Source organism: Cryptosporidium andersoni, assembly GCF_001865355.1.
Source record: "Cryptosporidium andersoni isolate 30847 chromosome Unknown contig_18, whole genome shotgun sequence".
Taxonomy (NCBI): domain Eukaryota; phylum Apicomplexa; class Conoidasida; order Eucoccidiorida; family Cryptosporidiidae; genus Cryptosporidium; species Cryptosporidium andersoni.
Genome location: NW_027122829.1, coordinates 26,637 through 47,173, shown reverse-complemented (window position 1 = coordinate 47,173; position 20,537 = coordinate 26,637). Strand labels below are relative to the sequence as shown.

General features: G+C 28.4%; 6 protein-coding genes across 6 annotated transcripts; 3 read left to right on the top strand and 3 right to left on the bottom strand.

Moving 5' to 3' along the window:
- Nucleotides 1-39: 39 nt before the first annotated feature.
- Nucleotides 40-819, top strand: cand_019550 (uncharacterized protein; the record flags this gene model as incomplete). The annotated part of the gene is made up of 1 exon (XM_067212185.1): nt 40-819. The coding sequence occupies one exon, from the start codon at nt 40-42 to the stop codon at nt 817-819; it is 780 nt and encodes a 259-aa protein (XP_067069091.1).
- A 29-nt stretch (nt 820-848) lies between these two features.
- Nucleotides 849-1,473, bottom strand: cand_019540 (ubiquitin-conjugating enzyme family protein; the record flags this gene model as incomplete). The annotated part of the gene is made up of 3 exons (XM_067212184.1): nt 849-1,057; nt 1,147-1,316; nt 1,391-1,473. The coding sequence occupies 3 exons, from the start codon at nt 1,471-1,473 to the stop codon at nt 849-851; spliced, it is 462 nt and encodes a 153-aa protein (XP_067069090.1).
- Nucleotides 1,474-1,670: 197 nt separating this feature from the next.
- cand_019530 (NOT2 NOT3 NOT5 family protein) lies at nt 1,671-2,648 on the top strand (the record flags this gene model as incomplete). Its single annotated transcript, XM_067212183.1, has 1 exon — nt 1,671-2,648. One exon carries the CDS (start codon nt 1,671-1,673, stop codon nt 2,646-2,648), a length of 978 nt encoding a protein of 325 aa, XP_067069089.1.
- Nucleotides 2,649-3,284: 636 nt separating this feature from the next.
- On the top strand, nt 3,285-5,249 carry cand_019520 (uncharacterized protein; the record flags this gene model as incomplete). Its single annotated transcript, XM_067212182.1, has 1 exon — nt 3,285-5,249. The coding sequence occupies one exon, from the start codon at nt 3,285-3,287 to the stop codon at nt 5,247-5,249; it is 1,965 nt and encodes a 654-aa protein (XP_067069088.1).
- A 295-nt stretch (nt 5,250-5,544) lies between these two features.
- Nucleotides 5,545-10,374, bottom strand: cand_019510 (uncharacterized protein; the record flags this gene model as incomplete). Its single annotated transcript, XM_067212181.1, has 1 exon — nt 5,545-10,374. The coding sequence occupies one exon, from the start codon at nt 10,372-10,374 to the stop codon at nt 5,545-5,547; it is 4,830 nt and encodes a 1,609-aa protein (XP_067069087.1).
- A 544-nt stretch (nt 10,375-10,918) lies between these two features.
- cand_019500 (separase) lies at nt 10,919-19,429 on the bottom strand (the record flags this gene model as incomplete). The annotated part of the gene is made up of 1 exon (XM_067212180.1): nt 10,919-19,429. The coding sequence occupies one exon, from the start codon at nt 19,427-19,429 to the stop codon at nt 10,919-10,921; it is 8,511 nt and encodes a 2,836-aa protein (XP_067069086.1).
- Between the last annotated feature and the right edge of the window lie 1,108 nt (nt 19,430-20,537).

Sequence of the window (20,537 nt, the reverse complement as noted above, 5' to 3'; positions counted from 1 at the left end):
TGGCTAATGTAGATTTATAGAATATATTTTAGATATATCATGCCCCGTTCAGAAGTAGGTACTCTTAAGTGGGTCTCCAAACAGATTAAAGCGAAGGGTCTACAAAAGTTACGTTGGTATTGCCAATTATGTGAAAAACAATGTCGTGATGAGAATGGGTTTAAATGCCATAGGATGTCTGAAGGCCATTTACGACAAATGGAAGTTTTTAGTGGGAATCCAAGAAAAATTATGAATGATTATAGTAGACAATTTGAAAGCGCATTTATGCAGTTAATGAAAACTCGATACTCTCGTACAAGAATACTTGCAAACACTGTATATAATGAGGTTATCCATGATAGACAGCATATACATATGAATGCTACTATTTGGACAACACTCTCTGACTTTGTCAAATATCTAGAAGGGACAAAGAAATGTAAAGCTGAATATACTGAACGTGGTTGGTATATAGAATATATAGATTATGAAAAATTAGAAAGAGAAAAAGAAGAGAATAGAAAGAAGAAATCAAGACAGCTACAAGATGACAAAGAGAGAGCTAAGTTGGAGATGTTAATTATAAATTCAAAAAATGAAAAGGAAGATATTACTTTAAAACCTACAGCAATGTTAAGAAGTAATAAAGTTGATAATCAAGATAAAATAACTTTTGAAATAAATAATTTAAATAATAATATAGCTGTAATTCAGTCTAATTCTATTTTAAGTGATATATTTAATCAGGAATATGATTCAAGTGAAGAATCTAGTAAAACAATTATTCAACCTAGTAGAAAACGATCAAATAGTTTTCCAAGGTATCTATTGGATTGACGTACTTATTCTTAGATATATATTTTTTGTTATTTCTCTTGAGCATACTCAATCACATACATCTTAGCCATATTGTTAAAAGCCTTCATATCCCCTGATCTTATAATATTTCCAGCATCACAATTAAGAGGGCTTTCTGCATTCGGATCATGTAATAAGGCAGTAATTGCTCTGCAAACAGATTGTAGAGTCCATGCTGGACTCCAGTTGTTTTTTATCACATCTAAACAAAGTTCACCTACAAATTTAATATTTTTGAATAAGTGATTATACTATATATTTCTAATTAAAAGTAGTAACAACCAAAGTAGTAATAACCAGTCATACCTGTCTGAAAGTTTACATTTGGATGAAATAATGGAGTTACAAATATCACAGAGGGTGGAAATAGTGGATATTGTGGTGGTATTTTGAAATTAAGTTCAAAGACTCCATTTTCATAAGGAGAACCTATAGGGCCAATAATTTTAGCTACCCATTCATGTAAATTATCATCCCTTAGAGAAAATAATATCAAATAATTAAGCTATTTAAGTAAATGGTTTGTATCTTAGAATACATATTTTCATACCTGGGTCCCAATTTTATATCACTATCAGAATATTTTTGAGCTTCTCTAGCCTCAATTATAAGTCTATTTCTACAAGAGCTCATTTAGAAATACCAGTTAGATCATAGGAAAAAAATAATAATAGTAATGGGAAACAATGCAATATAAACGTGTAAATAGTGGCGCGAGCGGTGAAACAAATTAATTAGACTTAGAGACTTCGGAAACTTTAATAATATGGAAAAAATTTGATGGTTTTAACTAATTTCTAATATTCTCTGTACAAAGTAGGTATTTGTTAATGGATTCCTTAGGAATTGAGGGTATTAAGCGTGAACTTTCAGAGCTTGTTGCATTAAAGGAAAGTATAAATAGGAAAATAAACAAAATAAATGATAAAAGCAAAGATCCAAAGACTTACTCAGCAGAGTTATCTCAAGTAGAAAGTAGAATATCACATCTTGAAGATTCTCTTAATAATGGCACATATCTTGAGAATTCTGAGTTGAGCTCTTTAATGGAAGAAATTAAGAAATGCCTTGAGATACTAAATAAAATAGATGATGAGGTTCGTGCAATTAATTGCAGTGATATTAATGAAGTAAATAGTAGCTACACTGGATATATCAGAGATAATGATGTGGATAGTCTTATAATATCTAATAATAATGACGAAACTAACCAAATAGGTAATCAGGAATCATTTGATAATTCTAAATCTCATGATATTATAAATAGTCTGGCTGACTTATCAGTAGATGAAAAGCATGAAAAAGTAAATAATACAAGTAAGAAACTTAAAAATCGTGTAAGTATATTTCCAGAATTAAGTACAATTGCTTTAGATATATCATTTAATCACCGATTACAACCTCAAGATTCTATTGGGAAACATATACACTATACTCCACGAATGATATGGCATAATCCTCGCTCAAATTTTCCCTCATTACCTCTTAAAAATTTCAATAGCCCATCTTACTTTCAGCAATTGAGTCTCGATACTCTTTTTTTTATCTTCTATTTTCAACAAGGGACATTTCAACAACTCTTAGCAACTCAAGAACTCAAGAAAAAGAAATGGAGATTTCACAAGAAGTGTTTTGCTTGGTTTTATAAAAGATCTGAAAGTAAGGTTGTTACTGATGAAACTGAAGTTGCAGATTTCGTTTATTTTGATTTTGAGAAAGATTGGTGCCAGAAGATAAAAAGTGATTTTACTTTTGAATTTGCACACTTTGACCAGACTTCTCCTATATTGAGTAAATCTAACAATTAGCAGTGATAATATCTCATATTGTAAGTTCATAAATATACTATGTTAAAATATAGATTTGAGAGTTATCAAGTTATATAATTATTTGATGAATATTCGGGTATCATTAAAAGTTTCAATTCATTAATAGATGTTCTTATTACTAAGAATGTGTTTCCAAACACTTTTTTGTTTGAAATTTGGGAGATATATAGTGAAATGGGATTTTTCTTTTTGAAACTACTGCTCTATAGTGTACATTACCACTCACTTTTGTAGTAGATAGAAATCTATGTTAAGGTTTAAAACTATCTTAGTGGTTTTATATGTAGTCTAAAATAGTATACTTTGTTTTTTCTATGGTTACAGGTACTTAATAGGTATCATGTTTCTTTGAAAATAAATCACTGATCCTTTGAGGATGTCATAGATAACCTACCGTATTAAAAACCACCACTTTGGGTGCATCACGTGACTATGGCGCCTTGTTGAGATGCATAAATGATATTTAGATTCTGAGATGTAAGATAACAAGACTAAAATAGGAATTACCATCCAAATGGATAATATAAAAGGTTTTTTAATTGGACACATTAATATCCTATTTATCCAAAAATTATTAATTTTATAGATATTATTTCTTTGCTAATAAATGTAAAAATGTTTACAAAATCTTCACCGAAGCAAACAGATTCTTCTCCTCCGATAAGAAATGGAAAATTTATGAACAGTTCTACTCCTACAAATAAGAGTTTAGTAGATAGTAGTGTAAATAGTTCAATATTGGCTGATCAGAAGAATAAAAGCCAAAAGCTACCTACAGTTAAGAGTCTGGCGAAGAAAAACTTAACAGATATGAAAAGTAGGGTTTACTCTCCTAATGAGATTGCTAATTTTCCTCTTACTAGCCCTAATAAATTTACTAATGATTTTACAAATAGTGAAAATCCAAATTTAAATACAATAATTAATAATTTGGACTCAAGTAATATTTCAAATACTTCACCTTCGGGAGCTATTGCAACTAAGGTACCTAACTCTAGTTTATCACCTGAGGCTGTATTAGCAGATTTAATTAAAAATGATCAGATTAAATTACCTAGTAAACTTGATATTCCAGGTAAATTAGATGAATTTATATTTAGTGGAAAACCAGGTTTAACCCCAGGAGTCTCAAGTGAAGTAGGGAGGATTCGCGATAATTTAGATTCCCTAAGAAATACCTTTGCAAGATTTGTAGAGTATAGATTTTATGAAAGTACACTAGATAAATCGGATCTCAAGAGTAGGATATTTATGCGAAATTCTTTGGAAAAACTTAAAGGATTAAATTATCCTACAATTAAAATGAAACAATGGGAGGAATACCAAAAAATGTTAATTGAAGAGAAAAAGAATTTGTTACTTTTTCAAAAACATAGAAGTGATAATCAATCTCTTGATGATGCTTGGTGCCAAACAGAACCCAAAATTTATGAAGATTTCATTAATACCACGATTAGAGATAAATTGAGTGAGCTTAAAAAGATAAAGGAAAGTAGAAAGATATTAAAAAAAAGACTAAAGAGTCAAGGTTATTTAAGTTTATATGATATTAATGAAGCCAAAGAGACTATGGATGAAAAGTTCTTGAACCAATTTGGTTTGGATAATGCATTTTTAGATGAATCTGAGGATTCTGATGATCCAGAATATATAAAATATGAAAATCTACTTGATATTTACAAGAATTGCCTTGATAGTAATAATGAGAAGGAATTTCGTGAATTAGTTTTTGGAAATATGAAATACAGAAATTTGCAGAATTCCGATTTAATTGATGTTAATGAAGATTCTAAGAAAATTCTTAGATCGAAGTTAGTAAACTACCTAGATGAAAAGTTATACTTTTCAGATGTCCAGAAACCTTGGAAATGGGAACAAGAGTTTAAAGTATATATTGGAGATAAATCTACAGAAAATACAAATGTTCGCTCTAGGATAGAAACAGATAAATATTCCTTTAATTTGGTTGATATACCAAAAGATTTTATTAAAGATATGATAAATATACGTAAGGAATATAAACAAGAATTAATTAATAATGAAATTATAATAGAGGAGATGAAAGGTATTATCAATAACTGTTTGCATAGAGATGTATGTTCAGAAGCTGTGAAAAGGCAGCTTTATAACGTTGATAATATTAAGAAGTATATGCCTGAATATTTAGATACAAGAGATAATATTGAAGAGCAACAAAATATCAAATGTAAAGCTTCAAATAAAGCAGGTAATTTTAAAAATATCCAGAAGAATAATATTGCACCACTGAAGAAATTGAAATCATTATCTGATAATAGCTTTGATTCTCCAAGCATTGTAGATGATAATTTACAGGATAATTATTTTGAAAGTAATAGGGTTTTACATGATATTAATATTTTGAGAAGTGCAGCTGGTATTTTGAATATGTTGCAAGGTTTGGAAAAGTCTCAGTATGTACATTATAATAGTAAGAAGCTTAAAGAACGAATATTGGAGGACCTGAATGAAAAAGATATAAAGTTAAATCCAGAAGAAAAGAGTGCATTTGATATAGGAGTTGAGAAGATAATAAGAGAGATCTTGAATAAAAGAAAATAAATCTTACTACGATATATCTTACTATGATATATTTGAAGTACAAGATTCATCATCAAGAGTATCTTACTGGTTTATAAATTTATTTTTTATTGTATATATAATTAGTCTAGCTTAGGAAGTGATAAGATTGACTAAATACTTAGTATTACCTAGGATAACAATTAAATCCTATAGTTTATAGTTCATAATGAATCCACTTTGAAAAAAAAAAATTATATTTAAATTGTTATATATTAGAAGCTTATATATACAAAAATATAAAAATATACAAGTAATTATTGAAGATATTCAGTTGTTAATCAAATGAAATGTTTAGTGCAGATAAAGATACAGTAGGTAATATTGGACATAGTATGGGTGATATATTTTCAGTAGTAGTTCCTATGTTATCTTCTATAATACTGCAGACATTTTGTTCGTGAATATTGCCATATTGATACTTATTTTTCTCAAATTGGTTATTTCCATCAATTAATCCAATATCAAACTTAAAGTATTCACTTAAATGTGGCACCGGGCTTATCCAGTTGGATGGAGTCTTGCAAAGTTGACCATCAGTTTTATTGTGACTATGATAGTTCCTAACTGGTGTACAATTAGAAGATGTCACTGGGAAGACATTAATATCTTCTGTAAACCACTGGGTTACTAGAGGTGCCGAAATAGGGACTAAAAATTCAGATATGCCTTCACCATCTATATTTTGTTTGCTAAAAACATCATCACCTTGAGAATATAGTTTTTGGTAATTTTCTATACGTTTACTACCTAATTTGGTTGACTTTCTTCTTTTATTTGTATTTTTAGTCCTTTCTTCCTTAATATGTTCAAGTAATTCGGTGTTAGGTACTTCATAAAAATTAACTTCAGTGGAATTTTCTTTATTTTTAGAGTGGAATATTTCTTCATTATTGATTGTATTTAATAGTTTAGATACAGATCCGCTGACTTTTAAAGTATTCTCCCCAAATTTCTTATTTTCTATATTTTGACAGCTATTTTCAAAACCATCTGAATTTCGACTATTCGGTATATAATTTACACTATTCCCAGTAATATCTTCAGCAGTTGCATCGATATTTTTATCTTTAACTTTTTTACTAATCTCAGAATTTAAGTACTTGCATTCAAAAGGATGAAGAGTTCTAGTTCCGTGAACCATATGAATCCATGATATATCAACAATAGGAACAGATATTGATGTTTTAGATTCAAAATTCATTTCCAGGAGCTGCAAAAATTTAATAGTTTCAGTATCAGTGCAGACTATTAAATTTGAATTAGTTTCTTTAGTAAACTTTGATATTTTTGCACCAAAACAAGGTCCAATAGTATCAACAAAGCAGCAAATAGAAGCTCCAAGATCTCTAATTATGTCCTTAATTTGAGATATTGACTTCAGATACTTGTTTGAATATACTAGAGTAACATTCCAACTCCAAAGGGGCCATGGACCTTGTGAAGGTATCAAACTTGACTTATCAGTAGAAGTAATCTCATCACTAGCATTTATATTATAAAATGTTCCAATTGTTTCTTCTTTTAGTATTATTTGAAATTTATTTTCTTCATTGCATCCTCTAATTTTCTTTCTCTTATTAATGCGGATCTTTGCACTCCTGAATTCCAATTCATAGCTTTTGTAGTCTACTTTATTTCTTTGATTACAGCTATCTAAGAGCCACTTTGGACTTATAATGTGAATTAAATATCCATTCTCACCTAGTGAATGTGAGCATGCCTTCTTTAAATACTCAATGTCATTTTTGAATTGAATAAATGATGACCCTTGTAATGTAGAGAGTGGTTGGTATTTTGAGTACTTATCATTATCGGTAAGATCTTCGGTAGATCTTTTATCAGGTTCCTCATTGCCTTTATTTCTAGTAATATTGATATCAAATTCGTCATAAGGTAATATTTTAAGATTACCATATTCACTTTTATAAGGAGATAATGAGCAAGGTATAACCAAGATGTGAACAAACTTTTCACTTTTTCCACTAAGGTTTTCAGATATTTTGCTAATAAATTCACTGATCTCTTTAGTACCAGATATTGTAGGTCCATATAGATTCTTTAAGATTCTCTGCATACTATTGGTCCAAATAGCATGACTTAAAGAGGCTTGGCCATGTTTAGAAGAATTATAAATCCGATTCATATGTGGAAACTTGTCTAAAATAATTATACCAACGTTACTTTGGTATCCTTCTAATTCAGTTCTAATATTAATTGAAGGCCTACTTAAAGGTCCAAAGACATCGGGATCCAATGGCCTCTTTTCAAAGCAAGTTGTAAGAAACCATTCCAAAGTTACAAGATGATAAATTTCCAATGGTAATCCAACAGATTCAGCAATAGTTCGAACTGACTCATTATTAGAAAGGGTTATATCCTCCCCTAAAATACAATAAAATCGCACAACTTGTAGCCAGGAGCAGACGAATCCAGAAAAAGATAGTAGATAAGGAGAATTGCTGTGCTTTTGCAAATATCCCTTCCATCCCTTTTCTAATTCCTTTATATTTATTATCTTAGCTCCTTCATCTGAAGCCCTTTCACTAAAATAGTCGAATTTCTCAGTATCAAAACCTAAGAAACAGAGAGCTGTATCAGAAAAAATTTTGAAACTTTGGAGGCTGTTACTTTCGAAAGATAATCTTCTAGGATTTAAACACTCATCAACTTGTTCCAATCTTTGAAAAGGATTAGTTGTCCCTATTCTATGTAGTAGTTGTTTCCCCATGGGAGTACCTAAAGATACATAATTTGAATTCGAACTTATATTTGAATTAGCAAATCCAACTCCTCTGAAATTCATCCATTGTATATTCGTTGATAATGAGGAAGGTCTATTTCTTATTCCATTTGTAGTTAAGGCTGAATGTTGGAAGTTTGGTAGTTGATTAGAATTGTCAAACGAAGATGAAGAAGCTGCAGTATTTTGTAAGTGAAGAGGTAATTGCTGGTTTGAACAACTTGAAGTCATATTTGTATGACTCACAGAATCTACTACCCCATTAGAAAGTGAAAAATCCAGTAAAATGCTGGAGAGGGCTGCTGCAGCAACTGTATTGCTTCCAGTAGTTCCGGCTTGCACTGTATTAGTTAGTCCTAAAGAAGTTTGTTGACCAATACTTGAAGAAGAGTGATTACAAATACTAAGCCTTCCATTAGAATGAGGTACTAAATGTTTTGTTAAAGATGAAGTTTGATTAATTTGTAGAGGACGCTTTCTTGGTGGAAGAGAGAATGAATGTTGATTATTCTGAAATACTGTTGAATTGAGAAAAGGCATTACTCCAGTTATATTCAAATTAGATGATCCTATCGCATTGTTTATAATACTGATATCTGAAGAAGCCAAAGCTGGATTTATCTTGGGATTTGGAAGAACCAGAATATCATCATCTTTAAAGTATACTCTACTTATAGGACGCCACAGAAGTGCCTTATTAACAAGAGATAAGTTTATCGGTTTAATAACATTACATAAAATAGGGAGAATACGATCCCAAACCATATTCAAATTAGATACTTCTGCTGGTAAGAATGGAGGATCTGTAGTGCATTCAAATTTAGTAATTGTTACATTCGAAATATCAGAGCAAAGCATTTTTATACCAGTCAAAATATTAGCAAGGGAATATGGAAGTATAAAACCTTCAATTTTCAGTTCATAAAAACCATTAGGTGTAGATTCAGAAGCTTGTATAGAATTAGGTGCATTATGTATATAATTACAGTCACAGGTTGCAGCTTTAAATATTGTGTCCCTTATTGGGAAATTAGCTACAATCTTTTTTGTTTCCTTTATAAACCAAAAAGGATCATTACTTATTAAACTACAATTTGATTTAATATTTAAAATATTACTATTTAAGGTATTATCAGTATTTTCATCAGCACCAAGTAGTTTATTAGTACTATTAGATTTATTACTAGTTGGTCCATTCTTAGATATAACTAAAATATTTGAATTTTGCTTCATATTTGTTTCAAAGCAAGATTTCAAAAGATGCAAAAATGATACCACATCATCGCCAGTAATATAGATAGAACTCCCAGGACTGTGAAATAAAGATTTGATTTGAGAATTATTTTTCGATATTAATCTCTTAATCCTCTCAAATTCATGATAAAATGGTATATTATTTGAACGAAAAGCCCTTCTCTTTGAAAAACAGCTATGATTACCAAAATATCTAGTATCAATATCATCAATAGATGAATTGTATACTTGACGAGATACACAAGGAAGGACAGTACTGGGATTGGATAAATTCTCAGAATCCCTAGAATTATGAGATATATAGCTATAATCTTCATTACTACTTTCAAAATAAGATTTAACTTTTAATCCACTCTTATGTAATAAATCTCTCAATTCAAAGCAAGATTTTGGAAATATACATTCTGTTGGAGTAATCATAACAGACCATTCCCTAGCTTCAATATAAGCTTGATAATTCATATTAGACAAATCCCCTCCATTTTTTACTTGACTTCGATGTTGATATGTATAAGCTTTTAGTAATGATGTTACCAGGTCATTTATTATTACACTTTTCACATTCCCTTCATACACATAATGTTGTAAATTACAAGTTATCATATGTAGAATCAATGCACATTGAGAAGCATTCATAGGCCTATAATCCTTCGATAATGAACTTCTTGATTCCAAAATCCCAGACATGCCAGGAAGATCTAACGAATTCATTGTGCAACTTGTATGGTGTGGATTTGCTAGCAGTGCTGTTAGAGATAACAAAAATGAGCTATTTGACCGTATTGCAACCCCTGTAGATAGTTGCACAGACTTAGAGATTTCCAGTACACCTGTCCACGGAACTGAAGGATAAACACACATTGAGGGTCGATTTGCTCGTCCCTTTTTTTCATTAGTTATCTTATTAATATTTCCAGGTTTTTGAATATCAAGTCCATTTTGTCTCAAAATAGAAGATACTTCATTAATTACAAACTGCATTGGTGCACGTGCCGAATTCATATTACCTTCAGAATCCTTAGGATCATTAACAGCTTGTTCTAATATCTCATCTTTATTAATTTTGTCATGTTTTGAGTCACTATAACTTATTAACGTATTTGATTCCATACTAATTTAACTTTTTTTATATATATTATAAACAAGCAAACAAGCCAACTATATATCCAACTATGAACTAAGAGTTAATTCCAAAGCTTCTTATTTACCCAAAATATCTAAAGATCCAAAACTCTTTTAATTCTACATATAAGTCAGTTCAATTTCCAATTACACCAAATAAGCAATAAAATATAAATAAAATTCCAACCACAATTTCCTCAACTAAATTAATTAATCTAATAAAACATCATAATATACTCCGAATTTAAGCTTTAATTCATTATCAGAAGAGTTTCTTTTTGACAAAAACTCAGGAATTTACTAAGTTTGTGGGGACTTTTTAGACTCATTCCTGGCGCCCATGCATATTGTGGGCCTGTAATATAACGACAGTAATAATGTGAGCCTATGTATTAAACACTTTTCTATATTGACACGATTGAAGGTTCTTCAAATTTAATATTTGATATTTTCTATACTACTCTAATAATAGCACTAATCATTTTTTCTAACTTTACTATTGTAGAAGTTAATTTTGTATATACTCTAGTAATTATACTGGAAATCCAAAACATATGCAGGAATTGCCATTAAGTAATTGGAGTTTACACTTGTTTCTTGAAATTGTTATTGCATCTAATAAAGAAAGTGAATGCTCATTTTTATAATCTGACCAAATTTCAAATATTGAGACTGTGAAGAGGTCTATATCATGATCTGTTACGTCCCATAGAATACCTAGTACGAAAGGGCTACCACCGATAAGATAATGGAAAGGTGTACAAAAACATTCATTAGATCCATAAGATCTCATTCTGGAAGAGCTGCAGCCTATGAGTAAGGCAGGTGGCAAATTATATACTTGTATTTGGTTTGACTTTGCATTTGTAAAATTAAAATTTTCTCCAGTTGAAGGAATTCCTTTTTCAAGGGCTTCTCCAGGTAAAAATTTTTCACCAGCCTGATGACCACAGAATAGGTATAGATTAGATTTCTTATTAGACATATTAGTTAATACATCTTTAGGATTTGGGATGAAGTTAGATATTCCCGAGTGATTGGAGAATCTAAAGATACTTTTTAAGTAAGGTACAATAAGATTTTCTGTTTGTATAAGGTCTCCTGTTGGATTTATACAATAGAAAAGATTACATTGTTTGCATGAGAAAACTGCATAGGGGGAGTTTTCATGCTTTAATTTTGACTTAAAGTGTCTTAAATTGGATAAGGAAATACTTGGATGAACTCCACGGGTTATCGGTTGTACAATATTACATTCTAGTCCCTCTAATGGTAAGTTCATAAATAATGGATCCAAGTATAAAATTATGGGATTAGGCAATTGTTTTATTAACAAAGAATTACTTACATCATCATTTTTGGTAATTTTGTTACTTTTTTTATTATCTTGATCTAGTTTTGAATTTGAGATTTTTTGTATTATGAGAGGGAGTTTACTCAACAAAAATGTTTTAATTTGATCTTTAATACTAAAATATCTTAATAACATCTTTATAATATCAATTCCCAAATTACAACTTTTGGTTATTAAAATTAAAATAGATATTTCTATTAAGGTTTTTTCTTCGTCATTAATGTTGTAAATGGTTAAATCTGTAGTATTTAGTATATTTGATGTATTTTTAGCATTTCTCCTATTAGATTTTCGAACTTCTGAGGATTTACTATTAATAAGAAGTGATTCTTTTTGAGAAATAATATATTGGTTATTAATAGTATCTACTAGGTTTTCATAATTGAAGTATTTTGGCCACCCATGTAATAAAAAGTTCCATTTATTAAATATAAATGCTTCAAATTTTGCTAACCAGATTTTTAATTGATCTTGTATATTCCTTCGTTTAAGCCACCATTTATTTACATATAATTTGTGTGAATAATTGGGCAAACATTCTTTGGAAAGCTGGTTATTATCTATAGGTTGATTAGTAACAATGCTGGCTAAATTTTCCTTTTGAATTTGTTCATATTCTTCTAATAAGGATTCCAATGTTTTGTAATGGATTCGGCGTACAACTATGAAGAGTGGCTTTGTAAAAGTAGAATTATCTGGAGCTTCAGAGGATTTGTTTAAGCTGGGATACCTTGAATATTCATTTGTATTCTTTGTTTTGATTTCTTGATTCCTAAATTCAAGTAAATTTGTAATATATTTGTCACTAAAAAGTGAATTCCCTATAAGTAAACGACTTATTTGTACAATTACATATTCATTGGGATTTTGTTTGCCAATATTACTTTTTAGGGAATAATTACTTATCCTTGAATCCATTTTGTTACACCTAAATCTACAAGTAAATGTAGATAAACGTATAAATATATTAGACCAAGCTAAGTTAATATCATTTAAATCAAATATAGTCTTGCTAAAATTCCAAGAAGATAAAGTGGAGCTTTTTAGAAGGCAATTTAACGTATTTCTATATTCAACATCAAAAGAAGAGCCTTCTTCAAAATTTTCTCGTTGTAGTTGATTAAATAATTTTTGAAATATTCTCATACAATAGACAATATAACATGATTGTACTGAACAAGAAAGAGGCGTTAAAATTCTGATTGTTTCAAGAACTTTGGGTATATGATAATATCTAGTTAACCAATATAAGCACAGGAGAATATCTAGTATACAAGAGATACAAATGTTTATATACTGGAAGTTTTTAATTTTATGGCATAATTGTAGAGTAAAAGTAGTGAAGTGTAAGCTATTAATTATATTTGCCTTAATATTACAATTGATTAGACCATGATTTTTGTCATTTGCATCAACACTTTTATTATAAATATTGTATTTTGTGCTAGATGAGTTCTCTTCGTTTTTTTCTATCAAAATTTTCTCTTTAATTAACTTTTTCTGTTTAGATTTTCTGTTTTTTGTTGATAAAACATTATCTTTAATCTGGTCATCTTTACTAAAGAAACCTATTATAGACCAAACTTTGTCAAGTTCAGATAATATAAGATCCTTAAAATCTGCATCGAAGTACTCATTTATATTTGAGAAATTTTCTGAATTGCAGGCTAAAAATAGTATTGTATCTTCATCTTTTTCACTTTTTAAAGTTGTGTTCTTTAAGCTAAGTGCCAGCTGAATACAATTATGAGATAAATCTAAAACAAAACAAATTGCTATGTCTGATATAAAATTTATATTATTGTCCAACATAGAAAAATTCGAAGTGATCATATCTAAGAGATGTTGATATTTATATTTTGATGTGGGTTTTGTAGACCTGGAAGATAACTTTTGTATACACTGTTTTTGAAATAAGTAAAGCCAACTGTTTTCTTGTTCTAATTTTCCCAATATTTCAAATATGATCTTAGAGTACTTTTTAATAGAATCAAAAAATATCTTTGTATCCTCATCGGTATTATTTCTACTTATATGAAAGTATAATAAGCAGTATACAAGAATATTTAAAAGTTTCTGAAATATATTATTTAAGTGGAGACTCTCAGTCTTTGAAGTCATTATTTTATTTTTGTGTTTATTTTTAATTAAATCAGATATAGGAGAAAATACAAGATTCAAAATGTTGTTGATATTTTTCAATGATTTATTATTTTCATCAGTCGTTCTATATATATCTTCATCTGCTTCATCAAATAAATTACTTCTGGGTTCTATAATATTATTTTCACTGCATATATCTCCTTCTAGTTGTTTATCAACCATTTCTTTGGAGTATGTAGATTTATTTTTTTCTTCTATTAATTTATTTACTGAATAGTATAAGTTGTATTGAGGGTTACAACGTCCAATTGAACTAGTTAAAAGAAAAGATAACTGATTATATACAATATTTACTGCTTTATAGTAGGAATTTGTCCATTCAATACAAATATCTAAGGCTCTTTCATAAATTCCAAAACATCTTTCTATAACTCCACATTTCCACCAATACTCGCCCAATGTGCAAAGTTGCTCAATAGCTAGATTTTTAGAATTTACAAAAGAGTTAGAATAGTCTTCCATGATAAGTTTTCCAAGAATATTATGGTAAGAAGGAAATTTGATTTTGTAGAGGTAATTTGTTGACTCCATAATCAGTTTGTTGGATTTTGCTAAATCAAGAAATGGAATAGATTTCTTTGGCAACATTTGAATAATTTTATTGGCTTCTAGTATATAAAATAAAGCTATATCTGGTTTATTAGAAGTTAGGAAATATTTTGATAACTTTTTATATACTCTACATAGTGTTACTAAGCAATTAAGTCTATTTTCAGTATTAAAACGGAAGGGGCCAACAGAATCCTGTAAAATATTTGAAGAACTATCATTAGAAAAGTAAAGAGACTTTTTATATAAACTATCTTCTGTTAATTCTTTAAAAAAATCTGTATTTGCAGTAGTTTTTTTATTATGAATATCTGCAAACATTTCTTTAATAGAATTTAGGCAATCTACTATATTGTTCCAGTCCAAATCATTACATATTTCTAAACGATATAATTGAAGCTGTAGTAATATTTCAAAACAAAAAGTGTGACTTGAATATATTCCCTGTTGATTTCCAAAACTTGTTGATAAGCTTGGGTGATTCTGGAGAAAATATAAAAAACCTTTATGAAATATTGCACAAATTTGTTTCCAATTATTGTTGTAGGATGTATCAGTTGTAAGTGCAGTGAAACGGTACAGGCAAATTGAGATGACAGATGCTATTTCAAATTGCATCGGCAAGATAAAATTTGAATATGATTGGATGCTAAAGTTTCTCATTAAGTTATTTTCAACAAAACTTTTCGTGTTGAAATCTATGATATTTGCAATTTTTTCTATAGACTTTGATTCATCATATTTAATGTCCTCTATACAAAATATCCAGCATGACGAAAGTAGAGAGAGAACAAGTGATAAATGTTTGATAACTCCTTGTTGATAGTTTAAAAGCTCACATAATGAGATTGACTCTAATATACAATGAAGATATATTCCCAACATTTCAAAAGTTATAGCATTATTAAAGATACTTGACTGTTCTATAAATGACTTTTCGTCCTTCCTTATATTATCTTCATTATCTGATTCAGGAGAATCTATCTGAAATCTTACAACGCTATGTGTTCGAGCTAGTTGCATATTACTGCCCATTATAGATTTTGATTTATCTCCTGAAGCTTCCTCAAAACGAACTCTTCCTGGAGTTTTAAAGCTAATAGCTGTATCTCTATTTCTAGACGCTGTAAGTCGCTTTGGTGTGAAAAATTTCTCGTTCTGACCCTTTTCACCTTGTTGATCAGCTGTCATTGAACACAATGGTTTTGGAATTCCCAAGTTATTCATTCCAAGTGAGTCATATTCATAACTATTCGAAGCAAGCTCGAAATTTTCATTTCCAGTAAGAAAATGTTCCTTCCAAACTGAAGTATTCATTGATATTAACCCTTCAGAATTCATTATACTTTCTGTTTTTGTACAAAGTATATTAAAACTATTAAGTAGGTCGAATGAAACAGAAATATATTCACAAGATTGTCTAGAACTATTCAAACTTGACTTCCACCAAAAGTCTGAAATACTACTTGTAGATTCCATCATCGTTTTAGCTTTAAGCATGTTTATTTTCCCAAGATATAGATAAAGCTGAGACTTAACAATTTCTTCACATTCTCTGGCTTCAAATACATCCAGTAAATGGGACTCAATTTTATTCAATATGCCCATAGCGACTTCTAAACATGAGTCAAAAGGTAGTAATATATTTTTTTTTATTTTTCTAGAAATAATTATACGATGTATCCAGATCAAAAAGTAGTATAGACAGAGTTTCATGTCACAGTATATAAAACTATCCAAGATATCTTCACTATTTGGTTTAAATTTGTCTAATATAACGTTATATAACGAAATTAGCCCTGAACAAAACCCATTGTTTATTCCTTTAATATAAACATCACTATATTTGTGATTTATAAAAGCCTTACTATTATCTTCTTTATTGTCATCAGCAAGTACTATTGTACTACTATGCCTATAGTATGAGTAAAAATAAAGTTCTAGTCTAATCCAAATAAATTCAAAAAAGTTAAACAAGTTAAATTGGGGAAAACGGTTGATAATATCAGAATAGTATTCAGAATTCAACTGAAGTATCTCTAATTTTGATTTGATATACCTGGAAGCCAAGGATTTCAAGACTCCTATAAATGGGTTGCTTATTGAATCCATTAAGGTATAATTTAAATTAAATTTTAGATCATCAGTTTCTAAATAAAATTTCTTTACTAATTTGTCAATTCCAAGAATTTTATTGCATATTATAAAGTAAATTAAGAACCACCTCGTATAATCATCAACAGAATGTAATATTAAACTCAGGTAATCTTCAATATTTGTAAGGATTTCAAAATACTTTTGAAGTTTCTCATCCCTATTATTTTCATTTTTAAGTTCACTATCACAATAAGCAGCCAAAGCTGAGCTTTCCTGTTCTAATGCTAGTAAAAATAATAAGACATGAATTGGGCAGATAAATGATGATGCCTCTTCGTCCTCTTTATATTCATCTAATGTTATATCGTATCCCTGATTTTTTTTAAATCTAAAACTACTCATTGTGTACTTTTGAATTTTTTTTATAGTCTGAGATCTGACAGTTGATAGTCCTTTTGAATATAATCTTGAGGTAAAAGGTGTCATTAAAGTTTGGTTTGTTGCTCTGGTTCCATTAAAATACTCATGCATAGATGATCTATTTATTGAACTTTTACCCTCACCTGATATCCAAAAGCGTGAAAAAGTTTCTTGAGTTAAATACTCGTCTTTAAATCCAGCTGTTAATTGAAGCTTTAATAAATTAGAATCTCTTGTAGGTGTATTTATTAACTCTCCACTCTGTACTTCTAGTGTGGGATCAAAATCTAAACTCCCAATTTTACTACTTTTATTTACTCTAAGTATTTTATTTTCAGAAGATATCCAAGGAATATTTAAAATAGGAGTCAGGGTATCAAGAGCTAATCTAGCAATTCTTGATGCATCTTTGTAATTTTTGCTAGATCTTAGCTGTGAAGCTAATCTTATTAAATTCTCACTTAAAACTAAAAAAAAATTAAATCTTAATTCGTCAGCTAAATACTGATCTTCTATTTTTTGAAAGTATCTATATTTTGATACTCCATCCAAAAATTCATAAATTTTTCTAATTTCTTCATTATCATAACCTCTATATCGAATTAGTCGAATTAATATTTCTGTTGCACATAATCTAGCTTTAAAAGATGTATTTAATATATTATTAGATAATAAATTTAGTGAATTGTCATTTTCTTTATCCTCTTCACTTCTTGTTATTGAATTAATATCAGTAGCCAATTCACCTATTTTTATATTTGAAGAGTTATATGAATTAATAATAAAATCTCCACATGATTCTATTAATGAAATGGACTTTTCAAGTATGCAAACTAATTTAAAAGTAATCTCCCATTTTAATTTTAACTTGTCATGAATATCTTGAACTGATTCACTTTTTTTAAGTACCGGTTTAATTATGGATTCAATACAATTTATCCTTAATGCATTAAAGTTTCTACAAAAGTTTAAACAGCTCTCTTTACTATTTAGTTTAAGTAAACCAGAATCAAAATAATTCTGTTGAGATGAAACTAGGTAATTCAAAATTACTAAAGTATAAATATCCTCGTAATTTAAATTAGAAGAACTTAAAACTCCAATAATCAAATATACCATAGATTCATATAAAGATCCAAGTTTTGAAAAATTTTCCATATTTAATTCTTTGATTTTCCCAGTAAATTTATTCAATAGTAGAGAGCTAGATAAGCATAACCACAATTTAAAACAGTGAATTTCTTCTAAGTTACTAAATCTTAATTTAATACTTGGAAAACATGAGAAGTATTTGAAATATTTACTATTTCTAAGTTCTAACATATCTTTTCTATTAAATAGAAACAATTCATCTTCCATGTCTATGCTTTTATTGAAATGTTTTATATACTTATGAGTAATACCAACCATTAAATTTATTAAAGAATTGAACTGAGATATAAATTGAATTACTAGATCAAAATTTATGTGTTTATCATTCAACTTGCTAAACCCTTTTATTAAATGCAAAATTATATTATAAATAGCTTGTGCTGTGTTACTCAAAAATGGTGATTCCAAAGTTTGTTCTAGTAGCTCTTGCATATATGTTTTGCTCCAATTAAATTCATCCTCAAGTTGAAATAAAATATATTGATTATAAAATATATGAATCCAAGTCTTGTAGACTATTTCTATTTGCCATCCTATTTCAAGGTTAGATTTTGAAATAATGCAAATAAGATCTCTTAAATGCTTTAACATATCTATGAACAAATTAATCACACAAACCTGAGTATCTAAATCATTCATGTGACTATTCTTAATTTGAGAAATATTTGTATATTGTATTCTGGCACCAAAGTATTGGATCCAAATATTAAGGCATATTTGCCAAAGGTCTGAACATATATTCAAATAATCCTGACTTTTATCTATATCAGTTCCTAAATAATTTTTGCTAGAAATAGACTGACATAATCTTATTATCGAAGACACCAACACTTTTTCAGTATTCCACTGACTCTTATTATTTATTAAATCACTTAATACAAATAATGGAAATATCATTTGAACCAAGTTACAATAGTGTCTCAAAAACTCAATTCTTTTCAATTCTATAATACTTATAGTAAAATATCCAAATATATCTGGCAGAAAGCTTATATTTCTAATTAAATATAAATTACACTTTTTATAGTTGTATAACTTGCCATCACTGTGATAAAGAAATATGCCAAAATGCTTTAAAAAAAGCCTTATATTAGAGGCATAAGATTTTGTAAGTCCAAGTTCAAACAATTTACAAAACAAAATATCAATATTCAAGTTAAAATCATCAGGACTTTGTCTTTTATTACTTGGGAGATTTAAGATATCCTCAATTATAGTAGATATAACATTAATCCCTAAAGTTATAGCATTATTAAATCTCCTTGCTTCATACTCAAACTTAATTTGGCTAGACCATTGCTTTAGCATTTAGTGTAAAGCTAAAAAAAAGTTTAGTTCTAGGTATTCAGTATTAGTAATAGGGTTTATTACCGAAGAAAATTTAAGCCACTTACTATCACAAAGCTTATTACTACCTAAAACATGAAAGTTACCGCTATACTAAGAAAGCCCTAAAAACCCCCTTAGGATCTTTTGTATACAAAGGAGATTTATTTCTTTCCTTTTGAAATATTTACTCAACAAAAAATAGTCAATTTACTAAGTTAATGATACTATGATATTAGGAGAATTAATGTTGTTTTATATTGCTGAAGTATGTAACGTAAATATTTACTAGACTTTGTGAGAAATAAGGTTAATATTTTGATAAATTATACTATCAAAATATTTAATATAATGATTTTATCAATAATTTGATCAAAATTAAATCATATTATCTTGCCATTGTATAATTTGTATCTTTATTTTCGATTAAGATCCGTTAAATATTAACTTTTATACTTAGCATAAGTAAAAAGATTTCTATATATATGAATCAAAATATCTGAGAAATATTTTTTACTTATCTAGAATAGATAGAAGTAGAAACATATATATATGTTTTAATATAACCCAAACTATATAGTAATTTAGAACTTATTTTAAAATATGATAATCAAATTTCATAACCTTTATCTCCAAATATTAAAAATTAGTAATTCAAAGCTAAATATATCAGGAATTTGACTTTATATCAATTTACAATAGCTCCAACATTTTAGAAAAAAAAAAGTTATGAAAGATAAATTATTTCAATATTTGCAGGTATAAAGAAATACTTCCAAGATTTATTCATAATTGTTTCATCGAAATATTAGTTAAACCTATTTATTTACTCCATAATCTTTCATTTTGTACTCTTTTTATATAAAATTTGATGATTTCAAATGATTATTAAAGCTTTATTTTAGTTAATAAAGTATATCCTTTTTCCAGAATCTTAAAAAATTTACATTTTCATAATTTTTAAAATTAATTTTAACCAAAATCATCTTTGTTTTATTTTGAAATTTATTTATATAATAATTATGGATTATGATTTTATAATTTAAAATAATTTATTTTTTTGTTTTTACTTTTTGTATGGTATTTTTTG